This window comes from Xenopus laevis, chromosome 8S, assembly GCF_017654675.1.
Source record: "Xenopus laevis strain J_2021 chromosome 8S, Xenopus_laevis_v10.1, whole genome shotgun sequence".
NCBI lineage: Eukaryota > Metazoa > Chordata > Amphibia > Anura > Pipidae > Xenopus > Xenopus laevis.
The window spans coordinates 45,196,364-45,218,430 of record NC_054386.1 but is presented as its reverse complement, the minus strand read 5'-3'; the positions used below and the strand labels follow the sequence as shown (position 1 = coordinate 45,218,430).

Below are 22,067 nucleotides of genomic sequence, written 5' to 3'. Positions count from 1 at the left end.
GCCCAGGATGCAAATGAATGCGGCCCAGGAAACGTCATGTCGCAAAGGATATAGGAGGAGGGGGGACTCTGCCCATTGCCCAGTTAGTAATAATAATATAATAATACGTCTATTTAATATCCAGGTGTCCCATATTCCAGTGTATAGCTCCATCTGGTTATCCAAATGGCATTGTAGTTATTTTCTGTGTATTTCCTTTACTTTTACAAATCAAACGTGTTTGTGTATTTCATGTGTGGCCCCAGACAATTTCATCTTTTTCCAATGTGGCCCGGCAAGACAAAAGTTTGGACACCCCTGGTTTATGCCTAGCGAAAAGTCGCTAGTGATCTTACGCTAAGGTCAATTTGAATAGGGCGGGTATATTAAAGTTGTATGGATGTGTTTATTAGAGATGTTGGTGCAAATACTTGAAGTGAGCACTTTTTATTACAAATGTCCAAGGAACCTTAATAAAGACAAACTACACCATATAATGTCCTAGACATGAGCCCACGGTAAAATGAATGTTCCATGGCCCTCAAATGTCTGAGGAAAAATGTTAACCCAAAAAAGTTCAAGTTAGGACTTTTGCAGGCAATCTCGCTTAAAAAAAGGAAAAGTCGCCAAAATTTTTTCAACTTCAAATGCATTTTCGGCAAACAGGATATGATGTAAGTGACATAAGATTGCATTTTTAGCAGTTCCAGCAGTTTGCCTGGTCTGAGGTGGTGAAGTCAACTCTGGCAAAAGAGGTAACGTTCTGTAAAATCCCATTGCATAACAACGATCACGTGCCTGAACGAAAAGTCGCCTGGCGATTGAGTGTGAATGAACGCTAGTGATCTTACGCTTAGGTCAATTTGAACCCAAAAAAAAAATGTTAACCCAATTTGAACCCAAAAAAAAACCACGTATTGTCGTCTGCGCCTGTTAGTGAATTGGCGATGTCCCTGCGGATTGGATTTCTGTTGAATTTTTGCTAGCAACGACCACTTTAGTAAATCTGCCCCTGAATGTTTATATTATTCCAGTCACCTTCACATTTAATGAGATAATTTTTGATCAGTAGTATGCCACCTTCTGCTGCGAGATTCTAAGTTGGATGTCACGGTTTTACAGAAACCCAGAAACCTGCATGGAAACTCTTGAGCACAAACTTGAAAAAAGTGCACAGCGCTACTAAATAGCATGAAGTTAAAACTGCTGAGTGGACAGTTCTGGAGTTCTGAATGGTTACATGAGATGGCATTTCCTATACGTTTTAGCTTGCTGCAATAAACTATTTTTCTGCAGCAACTTCCAAATGCTGGGAAATAGCCAGGAAACGCAGTCTGATGATCATTATTCTGTGATTTTAAAGGAAAACACAAACCCTTCTTGATATATGTTGTTTTAATGGCAGGAGGCCTTCCATTGCTGGCTCACATCTCAATATTCCCCCAGGCCAAAAAAATAAATTGAGGAGGGCTGGGGCTTTAGGAGTAGAAAGGGAGACTGCAACATTTGCAATTTGAAAAGTAGCAAGGTTATCCTAGGAAATAAAGTGTTAATATTCCACCAATAAGCAACAGAGCACAAATGTTTCTTGCCATTATAGCTAAGGACTTTAGATTTTAACTAAAATTACATTTTTCATATATATGATTTTTAACAGTCCCAATCTTATGTTAATTAAAAGATGAGATTTTTCATATTGCCCTAGAGTTTCAATAATTTTTTTTCCAAACAGGAATATTTTAAGATACAGGTATGGGACCTTTAATCCATAATGCTCAGGACCTGGGGTTTTCTGGATAACGCATCTCTCTGTAATTTGGATCTTCATATTTTAAGTCTACTAGAAAATCATGTAAACATTAAATAAACCCAATGAGCTGATTTAGCTTCCAATAAGGATTAATTATATCTTCGTTTGGATCAAGTACAAGGCACTGTTTTATTATTATAGAAGAAAAGGAAAATCCTTTTTAAAAATTTGGATTTGAAAGAAATGGTCTGTGGGAAAACAGCCATTGAGTAATTCAGAGCTTTCTGGATAATGGGTTTCTGGATAACAGATCCCATACCTGTATCTGATAATGCTCCTGGAACCAACTCATTCAACTCTCAAAGATTCATTTCAAATGTTTGCAATTTGGAAAAATGTAACCAGAGATGATCTGCAGTGAAAAACATGCTAATACTCTTACTGATATTACTGGCTATTTGTAGTAGTGCTGTCTTTGTCTGAATGATCAGGCTCTGGGTTTGTAACATAAAACTTTTCATTTTCCATTTTAAGTGGGTCAGTTGTAGTTCACAGTGTTCAAAAATTAACAGTGACCCGAATGAACAAAACCATAAAAAAAGCTACTCTATAGTAAAAATTGCTATGTTTAAAGGCTGCTGTTCCTGCCATGTGTGTTGCAATCATTGTTCTAAAAGCATTTCAGTGGGCCATATGTCACTAAACAGACTTTTGCCCAGTTGGACTGCTATCTGCCCCAGACAGGCTTAAAAAAGCACTAGGTTCACTGTCGTTTTAAACGCTGCTCAACATTAACATTGAAGGGCCATATCTTGTTGAATTAAGCCCAGAAGTCAAATAAAAAATAATAAAAAAAAAGCAATATAGATTGTTTTTTATGATGAGGTAAGTAAGATGCTGGGCAGTGGGGGGTGGGCAGTAGATATGCTCAACTTGGATTTTACTAAAGTGTTTGATACCGTGCCCCACAAATGTCTGCTTTCTAAACTAAGGTCTGTTGGGCGTAATAAAGTCGTTTGCACATGGATAGGAAACTGACAGGATTGGGTACAGAGGGTGGTTGTTAATGGTATATCGAGTAAGGTTCTTAGTGGGGGGGAGGTTCTAGTGGGGTCCCTCAGGGCTCGGTATTTGGGTCCAGTTCAGTTTTGATGGTATAATAGCTGTTACCTTGCCTGTCAGTGTGTTCCCCCACAATCTGCTCAGTTCACTTGTAAAGAAAACCTCACGGCCAGCGGCTGTCTCATCTGCCTAACCTGCCCAGCCACCAATGAAAAAACAGTAGCAGATTGTGGGGGAATAAAGGTAACGGCTATAATACCATCAAAACCGTAAAAAAACAATAATGCATTGCAATATCCAAGGCACTTGTACCTTTAATGGAGGTATGGAAAATCTTAGCTATAAGGAGTTTTTACAATGAGAGCTGTGAAGATATGGAATTCTCTCAGTGAATCAGTGGAACAGGTTGATACATTATATAGCTTTAAGAAGGGGTTGGATGACTTTTTAGCAAGAGGGAATACAGGGTTATGGAAGACAACTCATAGTACAAGTTGATCCACGGACTAGTCCGACTTTGGAATCAAGAAGGAATTTTTATCCCCCCTGAAGCAAATTCGAGAAAGGTTTTTTTGCCTTCTTCTGGATCAACTAGCAGTTAGGCAACCAGGTGAGTATCCGCACTCCAAGGGGCAAATTCACTAACTGGCGAAAATTCACCAGCGATGGCTTTGCACACATCGCAACACTTCGCCAGGTGTAAATTCGCCTGGACAACGCCAATTCACGAATATCCGAAGTTGCGCACAGGGTACCGAATGTTGGCGAAATTACGCACAGCAGTTCGAAGTTACGCTAGCATTGGCTAATTAGCATACGGCGTGCAGTTAAAATACAATGGCCGTATATGCTGCAGCAAATACATTACATTACACAAGGCCAGGGAACCTTAATAAAATTATATAAAGTTGTTATAATGCCCTACACATGTGCCCACAGAATAGTTTAGGTGCCATATGTAAGCAAATGTAGGGGGGAAGGAGGGTACCCCAAAAAAATGTTACAATCTTTTTCAGTCTATCACCCTTTAAATAGGAAAAAACACCAGCGTTTTTTGGGACTTTTTTTGAGGAACTCCTATCTAATCTATTGCAGTTCGCCTGGTCTGTGGCGGCGAAGGCAAGTCTGGCGATAGAGGTAACGGTCAGTAAAATCAAATACTTAGTGAATTTGCGTAGTAATGCTCTTTCGCAAGTCTATCTCCTTGGCGAAATTACGCCAGCGATGGCCACTTCGCCCTTTAGTAATTTTCCCCCCAAGGCTCCGTATATTTTTAATGGTAGGGGTGCTCTGTTATAAAATGTATACAAAAAATATCTTCCAACTGGCACACCCTTTGTGAAAATAACTTTTATCTTTGTATTACATTGTATCAGTGTCCAACGTTTCGGTCCACATTAGGACAGATATATATATATATACACACACACAAACCAGGGCACTAGGGATGGGCGAATTTGAGCCGTTTCATTTCGAATTGTCGCCGACGCCCATTAAAGTCTATGGGCGTCAAAAAATATTTTGTCGAAATTTTTTTGACGCGCGTCTTTTTTTTTGATGCACGCCACCATACAAGTCTATGGGAGTCATTTCCATGGCGAAACAAAGCGAAAAAATGTGCCCATCCCTAGAGGGCACAAGTGTACCGGGCCTGAAGGGGGGCGCGGCAGTGCTGAACTTTTTGAAAGAGCCGGGCCCCCCTTGACATTGTGAAGCCGCGCAGCCCTTCCGAAGTCCAGAACAGCCGAAATGTGGAAGTGCCGAAAAGCCAAACAGCCGGCGAAAAGACCAGAAGTCACGAAAAACAGCTGAAATTGAAGCCCTGAAGCAGCGAAAAGACCCAAAGTCACGAAAAGTCACGAAACAGTCGAAATTGAAGTCCTGAAGTGGCGAAAAGACCCAAAGTCACAATAGGAGGCAAAGTTGAAGTGCTGAAGCCACGTGTAGGCCCCTGCCACCAATGTTTTTACAAAAAATGTTCTCGGGGGGGGGGAGAAAGCTCTGAATTACAGAAAGGCTGTCTCCCATAGACTCCCTTTTATACAAATAATCCCATGTAAGATATAATTAATCCTTATTGGAAGTAAATCCAGCCTATCCGGTTTATTAAATGTTTACATGATGTTATAGTAGACAAGGTATGAAGATCCAAATTACTAGCATTGTGGATAACAGGTTCCAGTAACCTGTACCATGCTAACCTCCAATAAAACAGTCTACCTTACAGTAGTTTTTCTTCATGCCAAAAGTCCATTTGGACAAAATGACAGACATTGCCTAGGGTTTTTCTGCTGAAACCCAGCGTAGGAAACTCGCATGGATTTCCTTAAAGAAAACTTGTGCTTAAAAGCATGGGCAATCTTAAATAGGCCACTTAGCTATAGTAATTTTGACTTTATAACTCTCTGTTTATGGGGACTTAAATGTATGTGAACTGTATAAGAGTGAAGAATGTTTCTAGGATAATCACTGCAATTTACCAGGTATTGCATTAGCCTTTGCTCTTACTACATTTCACTGTACTCCTTGGTTTTCTAACATTAATTGCATGCTTCCTTCTCTTTTTACAGGTCACTGAAAGAACAGAATACTGAATATAGTCCAAATTGCACCCAATATAAAACAAAAGCAAATGATATTCATTGTACAAATGTACATTTTACTGCATACACCCACAGCACACCCCAATCAGCCCAGGCCACTTCCCTAGTTGACAAAAGATGGTGAGGAGATTTTATGGAACCAAGAAGCTACTTAGGAGCAGGAAGGCCTGTAGGATCATGAGATGACTGCTGGATTAAGGCTTAGGTCAGCGTGCATGGAGCAGCATAACACCCACCTGGTACAATTGATATGTAGGTAGCAGCAGTTTTGTCATAGTTAACGGGGAGCAGTGGGGGCAGACTTTTAGCCTTGGCAGTGTCGGACTGGCCCACAGGGATACCAGGAAAACTCCAGGTGGGCCAAAGTGTCAGTGGGCCCTCATGCTGCTAAACTTTTTGCCTATTTCATGGCCATTCCCTATTATATGAGAACAAAGAGTCTAAATAGATGGAATAATAGATTATATGATGTAAAGAAAACAAACTAGAAGAATAGAGGTTGAATGAGGAGAGGAAGAATATTAGTACTGAGAGTGGCCCCTGGTCTAAGGTTTTATGGTGGGCCCCTGGTCTAAGGTTTTTGGGTGGGCCCCTGGTGTCCCAGTCCGACACTGAGCCTTGGTATATGTGGTGTCGAGAAATTCACTGCAGGTCTGGATCCGGGGGATATGGATCTTGGTTGTCCTTAGGGTTTTCACCTTTCCATGGCCCACGATCGGGGAAGGGGGCGGGCCAGTGACGTTGCAGGTGGAGCAAGATAATCAGTTATTACCTGATCGCCATGTCAGTAAAAGGAGATCCTGCCCGGTTCTCCATATTTGGAAAACCAGGCAGACTGTCTTAACCCGGGAAGCCCTTTTGAAAATCATGTTGTCTGGGTCAAATCCAGACAGGTGGCAACCCTAGTCGTCGTACATGCAAATCCAATGCATCTGTAGCGGGTGGCTAGCACAGCAGTTAATGTGAATTTCAATCCGCATGCACTCACCCTCATACATCCACGGGTCCTGTTCCACCAGTGCTACAACATATAAAGTGTCCCCGGATCCAGACGTATGTGCATAGCTTCAACGATTAGGAATATGGAGCACACAGGTGGTTTGGAAAAATCACGCCTTCTTTATTGAAAAAGTAATAGTAAAATCATCCGTGCAGTACAAATGTGGACATGACAACCCCCACACTTTACGCGTTTCGTGGCATCTCGCCACTTCCTCAGAAGCATAGCAGTTAGCCTGCTATGGGTCATATAGTTTGGCAATATTCTTATGTGAGATATTGTTATAATGGTGATGCATTCAGTTCTAAGTTTGTATTAAATGATATTCTTGTTAATAAAGCTTTTCAATGGCAGGTTAAGTAGAGGGTTCTGGTGTGAATTACAGATATCTGGTAAGTGGACTGATATCTGATAACCGGACTGTTACTTCAGTCTTAAAAAATGAGCCAACATGATTGTTATAACTATACATGTCTGTGTACAGTCCCACCTGATGCTGGAATGTAGGCTGGTTTTGCTTCCAATAAGGATTAATTATATCTTAGCTGGGATCAAGTACAAGGTTCTGTTTTATTAATACAGAGAAAAAGCAAATCATTTTTAAAAATTATGATTATTTGGATAAAATGGAGTCTGAGGGACAGCATTTCCATAATTCGGAAACTTTCTGGATAACAGGTTTCTGGCTAATGGATCCCATACTTGATATTATTATATTTGTTTTATACATTTTTTAAAAAAAATGCAACTGATGGCACTGGTCCACAAGTTTACAAATAGGGAAGGTTATACTGTATATTGAGTTAAATTCAAAAGCTTCCCATTCATTCTACTGGAAAGCTTACTATGCTGTATATACGACAGCAAAGCTAGGCACACAAAGCAAGAACGGTTATTAAAATTATTTAAAAAATGTATCTACTACAAAACTGTGAGCAGAAAGAAATCTAAAGTCATTTTACAACAGGTATGAGTTTGGTTATCTGGAAATCTGTTATCCAGAAAGCTCTGAAATACGGAAAATCTATCTACCATAGACATTTTATCCAAAAAGGACATCCTTTTTCTCTGTAATAAAACAGTACCTTGTACTTGATCGAAATGAAGAAATAATTAATCCCTATGGAAGCAAAACCAAATTACGGAAAGATCCATTATCCGCAAAACCTCAGGTCCCAAACATTCTGTATAACAGGTCCCATACCTGTACAAGCTTTGTTTACTACCATATATATATAATAGTTCAATTAAATTCTAAGATTACAATGTAAATGATAAAGGCCAAGGTAAGAAACACCACAGTGTGTTTTGCTGATTTAGTATGACTCATTTTTGCTGCAAGCACAGTGGGCAACCTGTGCTTTTCCCCACAGGAGGTGCACCTCAAACCACTTTTAGTAAATGCACTTGGGTAAAAATGCACTTCTTGCACTTTCATATAATTGCGATTGGTGCCGCTCAGTCCTTCCGTTCTAAATCAGGTGTTGCTGCGCCTATTGGCACAGGGGAACGCTGGAGCAACCACCACCTAATGACCAGTCGATAGCTACAGGATTCCCTTCATGCCCTGCATCACAGCACACTTGTGCTTAAAGAATTGTGTTCAGATATCACTCACACTGCCAACACTGGAAATTATATCAGACATTGAATATATTCAGCGCAACTGCATCCGATTTGTGATGAAACGCTCATGCAGTTATGTCCTTTATCATACTTCACAAATGTCCCGTTTTTTTTCGAGACAGTCCAGATTTTGACAGCTCAACCCGCAGTCCCTGATTGTTACTGAAATGTCTGACTTTCTCTTTGATCTCCTGCACTGAACCTCCAGAAAAAGATGTTTCTAAAACTTAATTGGCTTTTGGCAGAGAGACCAGTTACAAGCCCATGTTACAAGCCCATGTTACAATTTAAGATAAGCAAAGAATAAAAAACGCTACCCAGAAACTTACATGGACCCACTCCCTGCTCCCCCCGCATAGGTGATAACACCTATTAGTGGCCCTTATCCTTTACTTGTGCAGAGTCAGCGCGGGGCAGTTTATGGGAGTCATCTTCCGGCTCTATTGTTCGAGTCCTCTTCCATTCAGCAATTTCTGTCACTTTTGGTGCATGCGCAGTTGCTACAAACAGCAAGACTGCTCCAACTGCACATACGCCAATACAGCGCTCACTTCCTGAAGAAATCAGATGAGCAAGGAAGATAGCACCCATGAGCTCTGCTGTGCTTACTCTGCACCTATAGGTGAGTAAAGGATTAGGGATCAGGGCTGGTTTTACATAGGAGGCCCCCCTAGACCTGCTGCTGTTCATTGTCCTTGTCCCCTCCCCTTCCTTTGTGCACATGCGCATATTTTCAGCATTGGGTCCAGAGTACTGGGTATTGGTGCACAGGAAATTTTAAAAACTTTTGTATCTCCTGCAAATACTGTATGCAGTGATTCCAAAGCGGGTGTGGTTGGGTGGCATGCAGCCCCCTAATATTCTGTCACCCTAGGCCCGGGCCATGTTGGCCATTCCACAAATCCGGGCCTACTTATAGGTATTATCACCGATGTGGGGTGGGAAACAGGGAGGGGGGAATATGTAGATTACTGGGTAGGGAGTTTTATTAGTGGGGGTTGAGTTCTCCTTTAAGGGCAGAATTGCCAATGTTTTAGTGTGCTGCCCCCAGCCACCCCTCAAGAGTTTGCCCTTTTAATATTCAGTGATCCTGTAATCAGAGCACACACTTAATAAATGTCTTAATAGACATGGACCACTATGTCACTATTAAGAGTAAAATGGAAAAATCCAATGGCACACAGGTCTGCTAGAAAACTTCAAGTGTTTATTACGGAGTGCAATGCAACGTTTTGGGGCGGACACCTTTGTCAAGCCCCTAAATGTTACATTGCACTCCGTAATAAACACTTAATAATTTTCTAGCAGACCTGTGTGCCATTGGATTTTTCCATTGTGGACTATTGCTGGGAAATGGCCGAGCCTCCACCAGTGTGCCCCATGCATATCGGTATCGCCAACTAGGTTAGGCTGTGCGTGATCCTGCATTGTTTGTATACTATTAAGAGTAAGCCATATATTATTTGAAAACACTGGCAAGTAACCACCTACAGGGAGAGCTGGAAATCCGTGGTAATAATTTCAATATTTACACATTACAGATCTGCCAATATATACATATGTGGAAATATTTATGAAACTTTCCATATTGTATATCAGTGTCCCAATAACCTTCTACCCATGATTTTAGCCGTAAATGTGTTACTATACTTAGTTCTTGAGAAACCATGGGAAAATGAGACAGTTTACTTCCCTGCCTTAGTTTAAAGCTGAGTTTACCAGCATTTTGCTCAATATTTAATGCCATTTTTAGATGGATATATAACTGGGAAATACCATGGGCTAGTCACAGAATCTTAAAGAGAAATCTATCCATAATGCATAATGAAAGAAATGCTATTTTAAGCAAGTTTTCCCACATTACATAAATATTTTAGTTTTAGTTATCTGTAAATATGATTGCTAGTGAAAGCAGTATTTGTCTGCACTGCTGGTTCTGATTCAATGTAGCAGAAGACAGCTATTTAAAAGACCCATAAAGAAATATGCAACGCACAAAGTTTTGGTTTTCAAATAATAGAGCCTATACAGCAAAGATCACCACCACATCTAGGAAGACAAATTATAAACAGTTATGGGACCTATTATCCCAAATGCTTGGGACCTGTGGTTTTCCAGATAACAGATCTTTCTGAAATTTGGATCTTCATACCTTAAAGGGGTTGTTCACCTTCAAACAACTAGTTGATTTCAGATAGATCACCAAAAATAACAACTTTTTCCAATTACTTTCTATTTTCTATGTGTGACGGTTCTAATATTGAAGTGTAAAGTGTAATTTCTCTCCTTCTGAAGCAGCTCTGGGAGGGGGTGTCACCGATCCTGTAAAGTTTGTAAACTGTTCTCATTGGATACATTTAGTTGATACATTTCTTATCTTTGTCCCTGCTGAGCAGAATCTCTGGGTTTCATTACAAGCAGTTGTTAGAATTGATACAATTGTTGCTAATACTCCAGAAATGCTGCTGAGAATGTATAAACTCAATGTTGCAAAATTGTAACAGTTCAGAGTCTGCACCTGAATTACTGAGCTGCCAAACTCAAACACCAGAGACAAGACACTTTAAGCTTAGATTTTGAAAAAAACGTTAAAAACAAATAATGGGAAGTAATTGAAAAAAGTCTTTATTTCTGGGGAACAATCTAAAAACACTTGAATTGAAAAAAGTGTTTGGAAGGTGAACAACCCCTTTAACCTGAATTTTTTCGGGCATCACTATTACAGAGAAAAAAGGGAAACAATTTTGATTATTTTGATAATATGGAGTCTATGGGAGATGGCCTTTCCATAATTTGAAACTTTCTGGATAATGGATTTCCAGATAACGGGTCCCATTCCTGTAAATAATATATAAAAGCCATGAATATTCTGTAAATGATATCCTTATAAACTGCTCTTAGTGGTGTCATCAGTTATAAACAGAGCTTAGTGATGTAATTTTTGTCACACGAGGCACTTAAATTGTACCCCTTGTTGGAAAATATAAAGATATTAGAAGACACCTCAGAGTTCCATGAGTTCCATGACCTGTATAAAAGCACAAGGCTGAAGGCCAAGTCTCGTGCTTTTATATGGTCATGGAACTCCTCGGTGACATATACAGTATATCCTTATATTTTACAATAGGGGGTACATTATTCTCTCTCTCTCTCTCTCTCTCTCTCTCTCTCTCTCTCTCTCTCTCTTTCTCTCTCTATATATATATAATGCAATGCAGAATGATGAATACTGATGAGTGCTGAATACTGCAATATTGTAGACAGTACATGCAGACAGAACCATTAATGCTGTGAATAGTAAAGGACAGATACTGCTTTTTACATATACAGGTACGGGAATGTTCGGGACCTGGGGTTTTCCGGATAATGGATCTTTCCGTAATTTGGATCTTGATAACTTAAGTCTACAAGAAATTCATGTACACATTACGTAAGCCCAATAGGCTGGTTTTGCTTCCAATAAGGGTTAATGATATATTATTTTGGATCAAGTACAAGGTACATTTTTATTATTACAGAGAAAAACGGAATTCATTTTTTAAAATGTGGATTATTTGGATAAAATGGAGTCTCTGTAATTTGGAGCATTCTGGATAACGCGTTTCCAGATAACGGATCCGATACCTGTACAAGTATCTTGAACCTTGAAAACTTAGAATTACATTTGTATTGAATATGCAAAATGTGGTATTTGTATTTAATTATTAATTTTACAATTAGGTTATTGTACAGTTTAACAGTGCATAATTTGATGGTTTATTATGTGCCCCCTGTCTGAAAATAGTGCCTCACCACAGAAGATATTAAGACCAAAGCTCATGAAATACAGAAGGTCTGTCTCTACCCCAATGCCAAAATCAAATTTCAAAGGAGTCCAGCATTGGAAAGATATCAAAGATCCTACTGCAGTCATTAGAAAATGTATTTTATGTATCTATCCAACATATTTTTGAGATGGCGCTTGTTGGACTGGGCCTGGCATGCAAGTGCACGTCAATATCAATTTAGATGACACATTATCTAGAGAAATTGTTAAACAAACAAGTGCCTGGTCTTATAAGGCAACAAACTGAACATTGGAACATCATAGTTTGTATAGATACTACCATATGGGGGTTTACGGGCTGTTAAATTGAAGACAGTTTGATTTATATGCTATTTCTCGCTTGTTATCATCGTGTTATTATACGGTAGAGGCAAATGTTTATTCTCAGATGCAGCAAAATATATTTTGCTTATTTAAACATTGTTAGGTCTGTAAATGTCCCACCCAATTTAAACCATATTTCAACCCACTGTTACTTTTGCACAATTCCTCTTATGGCTTGATTTTTTCTTACCTAAACTATTTAGAACCTTATTTTGTTTAACAGTTTGATAACCAAAAAGCATGCCACACTGTACACAAAACAAAAAATAAAAGATTACTTTTGCAATTTATGTTTCATATATTGCCCACGTACCATCTCAGTATGGTTACTGCCTTCTAACACACTACTGCTTTACCCACTAATATTTGTTCTAAAAAAAAAATGTAATTTGGAAATTATCCCATGAGCATGCACTAAAAGTAAACATATTGATTTTTTTTTAGATATGGTAAGTTGGTTTCTAGTGACCAAGGGGTGACTGTAAGAACAGCACTATATTTTATTGAGCCACTGGTTTGTGAAGAAGCTCAACATTTCAGGGGAAGGGAATAACCCAAATTGACAAAAGTATGGTTGCCCTCCCCTGAAAGCTTGAGCTAAATAGGGTGACCAGGGCCTGCCAAGCTGACAGGGCGCCCTAGGCACCCATTCGGCTATCCCTGCTCCCCCCCATGTGTATGGGGGAGGGGAAGTAAAGAATGGGAAGGGCAGGGCGAGGAAGGTAGAGGGGAGAGTGATAGAGGAGTGGGGAGGAGGGAGGAGGGAGGCGAGAGCAGCAGGGGAGCCAACCACCCTGATTAGGGCTAGGCAGGTACCTGCCCACTGCCCCAACATCTTTGCGCCCTAGGCAGGTGCCTCTTCTGCCTACCCCTAGTTCCAGCCCTGAGGGTGACTACTACAATTTGGAGCTAAACTCTATTAACTCTTGCTCAACCAAACTGAACCAAACTCAACCAAACTCAACCAAACTAAACATTCGTATCACAATAATTTAACTCATGTCGATGGCAGGTTTCAATCATGTAGAGGCCATAGAGCTTAAGTAACTTACAATTTGTGGTGCCTTTTAATTATGTTGTATATATTTTTCCTTTTAGAATATGTTACACTTTAGTCCTTGTCCAGTCTTTTTACTCTTGCTTTAATATGCCTCATTTATCATTTAAAAAAATCTGAAATAGAGTTCCATCATTTGCCTTCTATTAAAAGTAACCTTCCACCACTGTGATAAATAGCTCCTCATAAAGGAACTGACCTTGCTAGCTAACAGCTGTGGACTACTGTGGACCAAGCCACCCAGCATAGCCCATAATGACTGTCTATCTGAGCACACTCATTAAATAATGAATATCAGATTTGGTCTTGACAGCGCTGGGGTCAGATGTGAACATTTCTTGTTGCAGTACGGCTGGAAAGAGATAAGTTTTGGATAGGAAACCCATTGTGGAATGAAACAGTAGTTTCAACTAGTCAATTAGTTGATTGTCTCACGTTACTATGATCTTAAAACAACCAGAGAATAAAGAAAACCCCCATCCAATTAAGCTGTTTTAACCACACTAGACAAAGATAACACACTGTAAAGCACTCTGTCAACTACGTACAGCAACTATTGTGTAATCCCACTGAACAGAATGGTAATTCAGTCTCACAAAGTCTTCCACTTTTATGTATGGAAAAAGTCATTGGCCAACAGAAAGTAAAAAATGCTTTAAGTCCTCCTGCAGCCTATGCAGTTGTATTCTTCTGCTTAAAGGCCAACCATTAAAAGGGTCTGTTCCCCAGAAATACTTTTTTTCAATTACTTTCCATTGTTTCCATTTTTTACTGTTTTTCCAAAAGTTTAAAGTTGAATGTCCCTGTCTTTGGTGTTTCAGTCTGGCAGCTCAGTAATTCAGGTGCGGATTCTGAACTGTTACAATTTTGCAACATTTAGTTGATACATTTCTCAGCAGCATCTCTGGAGTATTAGCAACTAATTTATCAATTCTAACAGCTGCCTGTAATGAAACCCAAAGATTCTGCTCAGCAGGGACAAAGATAAGAAATTTATCAACTAAATGTATCCATTTAGAACAGTTACCAGGCTCGGCGACCCCCCTCTCAGGGCTGATTCAGAAGGTGAAAAAAGACACTAGACACTTCAATATTAGAAAAACAGGCACACTTAGAAAATAGAAAGTCATTGGAAAATGTCATTATTTCTGGTGATCTGTCTGAAAACAACTAGTTGTTTGAAGGTGAACAACCCCTTTAAGATCAATAGAACCAGCCAGGTCTGGCAATCCATATTAGCCAAACATATGTAATCTCAATTCTTGGCTAACCTGTGACATATAAAGACTTGCAAATATGTTTGCACTAATTGGTGTAGTTTAGATTAATAACATAAATATTTTATAGATTATTGGCTGAAATAATTTATTAAACTTTTTTTTTTTTACTAATTTTAATGCTAATTCAACAAGAATTCTGGAAAACAAATGTTCTAAAATGCTTTACAAATACTCCTACCTGGAATATTCCTATTCTGGAAAACAAATGTTCTAAAATGCTTTACGAATATTCTTACCTGTGAGGTGACTGAGGATCAAAGCACGTTTTTGTGACATCAGTGACATTAGGGTTACAGCAGTCTCCACCATCAAAGTGAAAAGATTCAATGTTGCAATCCATATCACACACTCCATTTTGTTTCTTTTTCAAAGCCACTGAAGGAATGATATGGCGGCAATCACCACCATCAAATCCTGTAAGTGCATGGTTGCACTCAGGCTCACACATGCCATCACCAATTTTAGTGATGTCACAGTTGGTAAGGATAAGCCTATGACGTAAGAAGGAGTCATTCTTTTCTAGGAGATCCAGTTCCCAGGTAATGTTGTATTTACTAAATGCCTCATTTAATTTTTGATGCTGAAGTTCAATTTGATCTTTGGTAACAGTTGGATTCTCATGGTTGTCATCATATATGTTGACCACTCTATAACGGACAACTTTTGGTCGTCGAAAACTTGTAAACTTGTTATAATTGGTGATCACCTCCAAATTGTCACAGAGGGTTTGCCCACACTGAGGCAAATCTAGAATGGTGTCCAGTGATGAACCATGGTGGTATATGTTCTCTATTTGTGGAAATTTGCCATTCTTCATTGGAGTCCAGGCACGTTTCACATTCTCAAAGCTATTTTGTAGAACAAGTTGAGGTAGAGAGTTGCTCAGCCCATGAACTGCTTGGCCCATGTCATGGACTATTTTCTCCTGTGAACGAGGTGTTTTCCAGAGACTAAATTGTTCCAAGTATCCCCGGTAATTTTGATTCAGGGCATTTCCACCAATCATGAGAACTTTGCAGTTTTGAGTTAGAGGGCTAAAGATGGGGCCAACTTGCTCACTACTTGTAGCTGCTTGGGCCCCATTAATATATAGTTTGATAATTCGACCATTGTAGGTCACAGCAAGATGTACCCACTGGTTCGGGAGGTAGCTGCGGTGAGCAGTGATGGTGGTTGCTTTCCGTGCACGATCAGTCCTTAAGGTGAAGTAATACCGAGGATCTCTCGTACCCTGATCACTCAAAGCCTCAATTCCAAGGACCCAGCCACGATCATGAGAGGTGTAAGAACATTTGTCATAAAGTCCTAAGAGCCCCCAAAAGAGAAATACGTACATTAGAAAGATCAAGACAAAGAACATGTATATTGTACATATGCAAATCTGTTCATCTATTAATTTATTATCCTGAAACCGATTATATAGAAAGCTCTGAATTATGGGAACACCATCTACCATAGAACCCGGGGGTGTATGCAATCTAGGCCCGGCACCTTAACAATAATTTTATTAAAGCTTTATGAACCATATCCTGAGTCAGCCACTGACTAGATTGAGCTGAGCCAACAGTGCAGCTATATATTTTTCAACATTTTACTGTACAACGTTCCTCATCATTGGTAAATGTACAGTCATAATTATACAGGTGTGGCAAATGTTATCCAGAATGTTTGGACCTGGGGTTTTTTACAGAGAAAAAGAAAATATATTATATAATTATAGTGGTGTCTATGGCCTTCCCGTAATTCAGAGCTTTTCTGGATAACAGGATTTTGGATAAAGGATCCTATATATGTATTTACAGACTTTGAAAGTGGCAAAAGGCTTGCTACATAAAGCTACACAACACAAACGCTGTTCTGCTAAATAAATGCACAAAAGTACAAAGATAATATATGAAGCTACCTACAACCCCCAACTTGGGGTCAAGGATATGATTTTACTCAACACAATGCAAGCAGCGTGATTATATCATTTATTGGATTAGCGAGAGAATACTAGAATAACAGATGCCCTATAATAATGTATGCCCTACTTTTTATGCTCTCGTCTGCTTTATTTCCTGTAAAGACTATAACACATGCCCTCTGACAGTAAAAACCTCATTAATTAAAAAAAAAGGGTAATACCATCAAGCTTCATGGGATATATCTGTCCATGCCCTCTGACAGTAAAAACCTCATTGATTTAAAAAAAAGGGTAATACCATCAAGCTTCATGGGATATATCTGTCCACTGCTTAGAATTACTTATTCCTGGCTTCACCTTTTTAACCAAAAAATAAAATCCTTGCATGAAAAGGCAGAACTGTTTAAAACTGCTGTATTTCTTCTGAATGCTTATTTTGTTAAAGGCAGCTGGAACTCCCCTTTTCCTGTTTCTTTTGGAAAAGAGGTACCAGAAAAAGATGATTCTGTTTGCAGCGCACAAATGCGGGGGCACCCACAGTTCAACATGCTTTAGGCTCAATTCAATTACGTGCACTCATTTTCTGATGTGTCATCAGGAGTTAACTTTTGTGAAAATACTTTTTTTTTGCAAATGTAGATTTTTAAACAACAAATGATATTTTCATTTTTAAATTCCATTCTCTGTATGACAATAACATGTTTTACATTCAGGTGAGAATGGTAACAGTTGATTATATTAGAACAATGCTACAATGTAAAATATTTCTTAACACCTCAACATAACCCACACTGCACTGTTTTGTGCAAATGCTTGTAATATATTCATAATAAGTTAGGTTAAAAAAAAAAGACATCCATCAAGTTCAACCTTTAATTCTATATACAACCTGCTCCACAGCTAGTTGATCCAAAGGAAGGCAAAAAACCCTCTCAGGAGGGGGGAAAAATTCTTTCCTGAATCAAAAATGGCAATCGGACTAGTTCCTGGATCAACTTGTACAATGAGCTAATACCCTGTATTCCCACACTTGCTAAAAAGCCATCCAACCCCTTCTTAAAGCTATCTAATGTATCAGCCATCACGACAGAGAGAATTCCACATCTTCATGGCTCTCACTGTAAAAAAAACCCTTCCGAATATTGAAATGTGCCTATGATTTATCTGTGCGGAGGGATCACTTACAGTGTTGGACTGGGATGCTAGGGGGGCTGAAACCCGAAAACCTTAGACCATGGGCCCATTCTCCAAGCTAATTTTCTTGCACTTCTCTTTTAATTTTCTTAGTACATTCCTATATACAGTATGATATACAGGTATGGGACCTGTTATACAGTATGCTCGGGACCTTGGCTTTTCTGGATAATGGATCTTTCTGTAATTTGGGTCTTCATGCCTTAAGTCTACTAGAAATTCATTTAAACATTTAATAACCCCAATAAGCTGGTTTTGCTTCCAATAAGGCTTTATTATATCTTAGTTGGGATCAAGTACAAGCTACTGTTTTATTATTACAGAGAAAAAGGAAATCATTTTTAAAAATGTGTATTATTTTGATAAAATGGAGTCTATGGGAGACTCCATTCCATAGTTCGGAGCTTTCTGGATATCGGGTTTCTGGATAAGGGATCCTACACCTGTACTCTATTTTCCATCTATTTGGTCTCTTTGTTTCAATAAAAAATTGGGAATGAACATGATAATGAATTGTTAAAAATGTTTAGAAGCAGGAGGGCCCACTGACACTTAGGCCCACCAGGAGTTTTCCTGGTGGGCCAGTCCGACACTGGTCACTTATGACTGCAAATGCAGTGGGTAATATAAAATTTCAGGTGCAAGCCATAATGTTTTTAAACCATAACCAGTGTTTTTAATCTCAGTGTGCTTGATGCAATTGAATCAGATGCATCAAAATGTGTCTGTGCCTGAAAACAAACTGTATACAAATAAGTTGACATTTTTGAAAAATTTATAGGTGTCTGTTTCCTTAAGGACACTTAGGTCTGTTACAGACAGGTAGTAGCTCCTGCGTCTTTTACGCATTTGGCGCATGTTAAAACACAGGTTAGAGCGAGAAAAAAATGCATTAGCTAATTAATTATTATATATATTATATTCTGCCAGGCTGTACTCATGATCGTTCTGAGTTGCGTTTTACTCCGTTTGCTTTTGAGTGCATTTGTTTAGCCGTAGCATGCTGTATTTTCTTGTGCTTGACGCATGTTCAGCTATCAATAGAATAAGGGTTGCTATTGGAACGGAAAAAATGCACTCAGCTGCGTCCAAAAAACTTGTTTACATACAATATATGCTTTTTCGTGCTCAGCATGCTCAGAATGCATAAGCAAACGCCCGTGTGTAAGAGCCCTTTGCAAAGAAATTTGTCACTCACTTCAAGCATAATAGTGCTTCAATTAAAGTAAAACTATACCCCCAAACAATGTAGGTCTTTATAAAAAGATATTGCATAAACCAGCTCATATGTAAAAGCCTGCTTCATGTAAACAAACCATTTTCATAATAATATACTTTTCTAGTAGTACGTGCCATTGGGTAATCATAAATAGAAAATTGCCATTTTAAAAAATAAGGGCCGCCCCTTGGGATTGTATGATTCACTGTGCAAACTAAACAAACCAAACCAACTATACTTCTTAGGTCAAATGAGCCAATTAACAGACAGAATTGTGTCTTTTGCTTCAACACTTCTTCCTGTTACAGTTAGGGGCCGATTCATGAAGCTCGAGTGAAGGATTCGAATTAAAAAAACTTCGAATTTCGAAGTGTTTTTTGGGCTACTTCGACCATCGAATGGGCTACTTCGACCTTCGACTACGACTTCGACTTCGAATCGAACGATTCGAAGTAAAAATCGTTCGACTATTCGACCATTCGATAGTCGAAGTACTGTCTCTTTAAGAAAAACTTCGACCCCCTACTTCGGCAGCTAAAAGCTACCGAAGTCAATGTTAGCCTATGGGGAAGGTCCCCATAGGCTTGCCTGAGATTTTTTGATCGAAGGATATTCCTTCGATCGTTGGATTAAAATCCTTCGAATCGTTCGATTCGAAGGATTTAATCGTTCGATCGAAGGAATAATCCTTCGATCGTTCGATCGCAGGATTTGCGCTAAATCGATATTCGAAGTCGAACGATTTTAGTTCCTAGTTGAATATCGAGGGTTAATTAACCCTCGATATTCGACCCTTCATACATCTGCCCCTTAGAGTTGCAGATTTCTGGTCAGATGATCTCTGAGGCAGCACCCAGACCATCATGAAATGGTGGTTCAAGGCAAGAAATCTAAATCTAGGGCAATATTTACTTAAAGTGGACCTGTCACTCAGACACAAAAACCTCTAATAAAAAAACCCTCCCCCCTACACTGGGTAGACCCCCCTCCCTCCTCCCGGCAGCCTACCTGCCCCATAGGCAAATGCCCCTAATGTTTTACTAATCCCTCCGTGCAGATTCTGGCCTCGGAGTTCACAGGCGCCATCTTCTTTCTTCGGTCTTTTGCGGAAGTTTTGGCGCATGCGCAGTTGGAGTAAATTTCCATTCCCGAACCACTGCGCATGCACCAAAAGTCACGAAGATTTACGGAAAATTTTCGGACATTTTCGTGACTGTCAGCTCATGCGCAGTTGTTCGAGAATGGAAATTTACTTCAACTGCACATGCGCCAAAAATGCCATCTAGACACAAAGATTACCGGAGAAGAAGAAGATGGCTGCTATGAACTCCGAGGCCAGAATCTGCATGGAGGGGTGAGTAAAAAATTAGGGGCATTTGCCCGGGGGGGGGGTTGGATGCAGGTAGGCTGGGGGGAGAAGGGAGGGTGGTCTACTCAGGGAGGGGGGGGTTCTTTTTTATTACAGGTTGAATTCTCCTTTAAGTTTTCATTTTGGGGGTATAGTTTTCTTTTAAATGACTATGGGAGGATAAATAACTTTCATTTGAGGTTTTCAATATTTTGCTACTTCATGGTGATAATCTGGCCAAAACATACATTTCATTACTGTTTTGACTATATATGCACTGCCCTCATCTTCAATATATACCATTGGTATAATCAATCATGTACAACCACTCTATCTTATATCTGCCAATACAAGTTCTTAAGTGAAGAAATGCCACAACTTACACAAAACACAAATTTCACAAAACACCATTTTCCCTTTTAGTACAGGTATGGGATCTGTTATCCAGAATGCTATGAATATGGGATTTTCCAAGTAACATATATGTAAATGGGACCCTTGCAGCCATATAGCTGCTGAATAACCTTAAAAACTACTATAAATGAAGATTTAAACATGAACTACCCCTATAAACATTTTTGCTTGGATAACATAGCCTTTCTGAAGTACAGTATATCAGTACTTCAAATCCATTTGTTTTTGCAATAGACACCTATACTTCAAGTGCTTGCTTACAATTGAATCTTCAACTGGCTCATGTATCACATCCATACGGCATGCTGTGTACTGTGTGTGTATACCATGTGTGCGACTCAAAAAATTCAGGTGCAGGTCAGTTAATTGGTAAAGAAAAGGGGATTCAAGGTCAATCACTAGCCAGAGTGCACAGAGCTCAGGGTGGGGGCATTTATAGCCTTTCCCATCTTTAATTGTCAAGTATCAAAGCAGCAGAAAAACGCTCCAGAGAGCAAATATTCTCCAAGAATCTATACAGAAAGCTTTTATCTGTCAAGTGGAAAGTAATGCACTCAGACACATTGGGGCTGCACAGGTCTCGTTGTGGCACAGGGCATATTAGAGGCAAAAAATACAGTAACTTCTTTCGTCTCCAAAACAAAAACTGCTCCCAGACTGAATCTACTGTACGTTATGAGATACTTACAGAGCGCATCTTCCCAAAGGGAGAAATGTTTTTTAAAGAGTGCATTGTATATATATGATGCACAGTGATAATAATGGACAATTCAAGAATTGCATATTATTCAGACTAATGTTAATATCCTCACAAGGGATACTGGCATCAGAAACACACCAAGATTTCCCATTGCAATTGGCAATTCTTGAAACTATAAGTACAGCTTGCTTCTGTAAGACCAAAATAATATATAGTTCCCAAAAGATTTGTATTTTAATGTTTGCATGCTTATATAGTAGAATTCCACGGGCGAATTTCAATGCGATACCTTCCATTCCGACATGCTGAGACTTATCGCAGGCGTCATGTTGGATGGGCCGAATCTAAGGTAAGTAATAGTAATTCCGTATGTTGTCAATGCATGCATCCGTCACGACACAACTGTCGGATGCGAAGTCTGCATGTTGCATCTTCATCCGACAGTCCTGTCGTGTTGGATGCATGCAGCGACCACATCTGACATTCCTATTACTTACCTAAGATTTGGCACATCCGACATGCCTGCGATTTGTCTCGGCACGTTGCCTTCCTCTTTATCAACTGGCAGTTAGGCAGGTTAAAAAAAAGTTAAAAGTTTGAACTTGATGGACGTGTCTTTTTTCAACCTAACTTACTATGTTACTATGTTGGAACGGACGGTATAGCATTAAAAGTCACCCATGGGGTTATACCCTTAATGGTTTTCTTTTTAGTCACTATGCAAATTAATTCAGGGTCGATCCTGGAGCTGTTGCTGCCAGCTTTTTGTAACTGGCCAC

At 39.4% G+C, this 22,067-nt stretch overlaps 1 protein-coding gene across 1 annotated transcript in view; it reads right to left on the bottom strand.

Annotated features, from left to right (window-relative positions):
• LOC108700041 (pappalysin-1) overlaps positions 1-22,067 on the bottom strand; it is a 212,755-nt gene that overhangs the window by 172,470 nt on the left and 18,218 nt on the right. Inside the window, exon 2 of the mRNA XM_018232903.2 lies at positions 14,744-15,812. Within this exon, the coding sequence (XP_018088392.1) occupies positions 14,744-15,812 (1,069 nt within the window). The remainder of the gene's footprint in view (positions 1-14,743; positions 15,813-22,067) is intronic.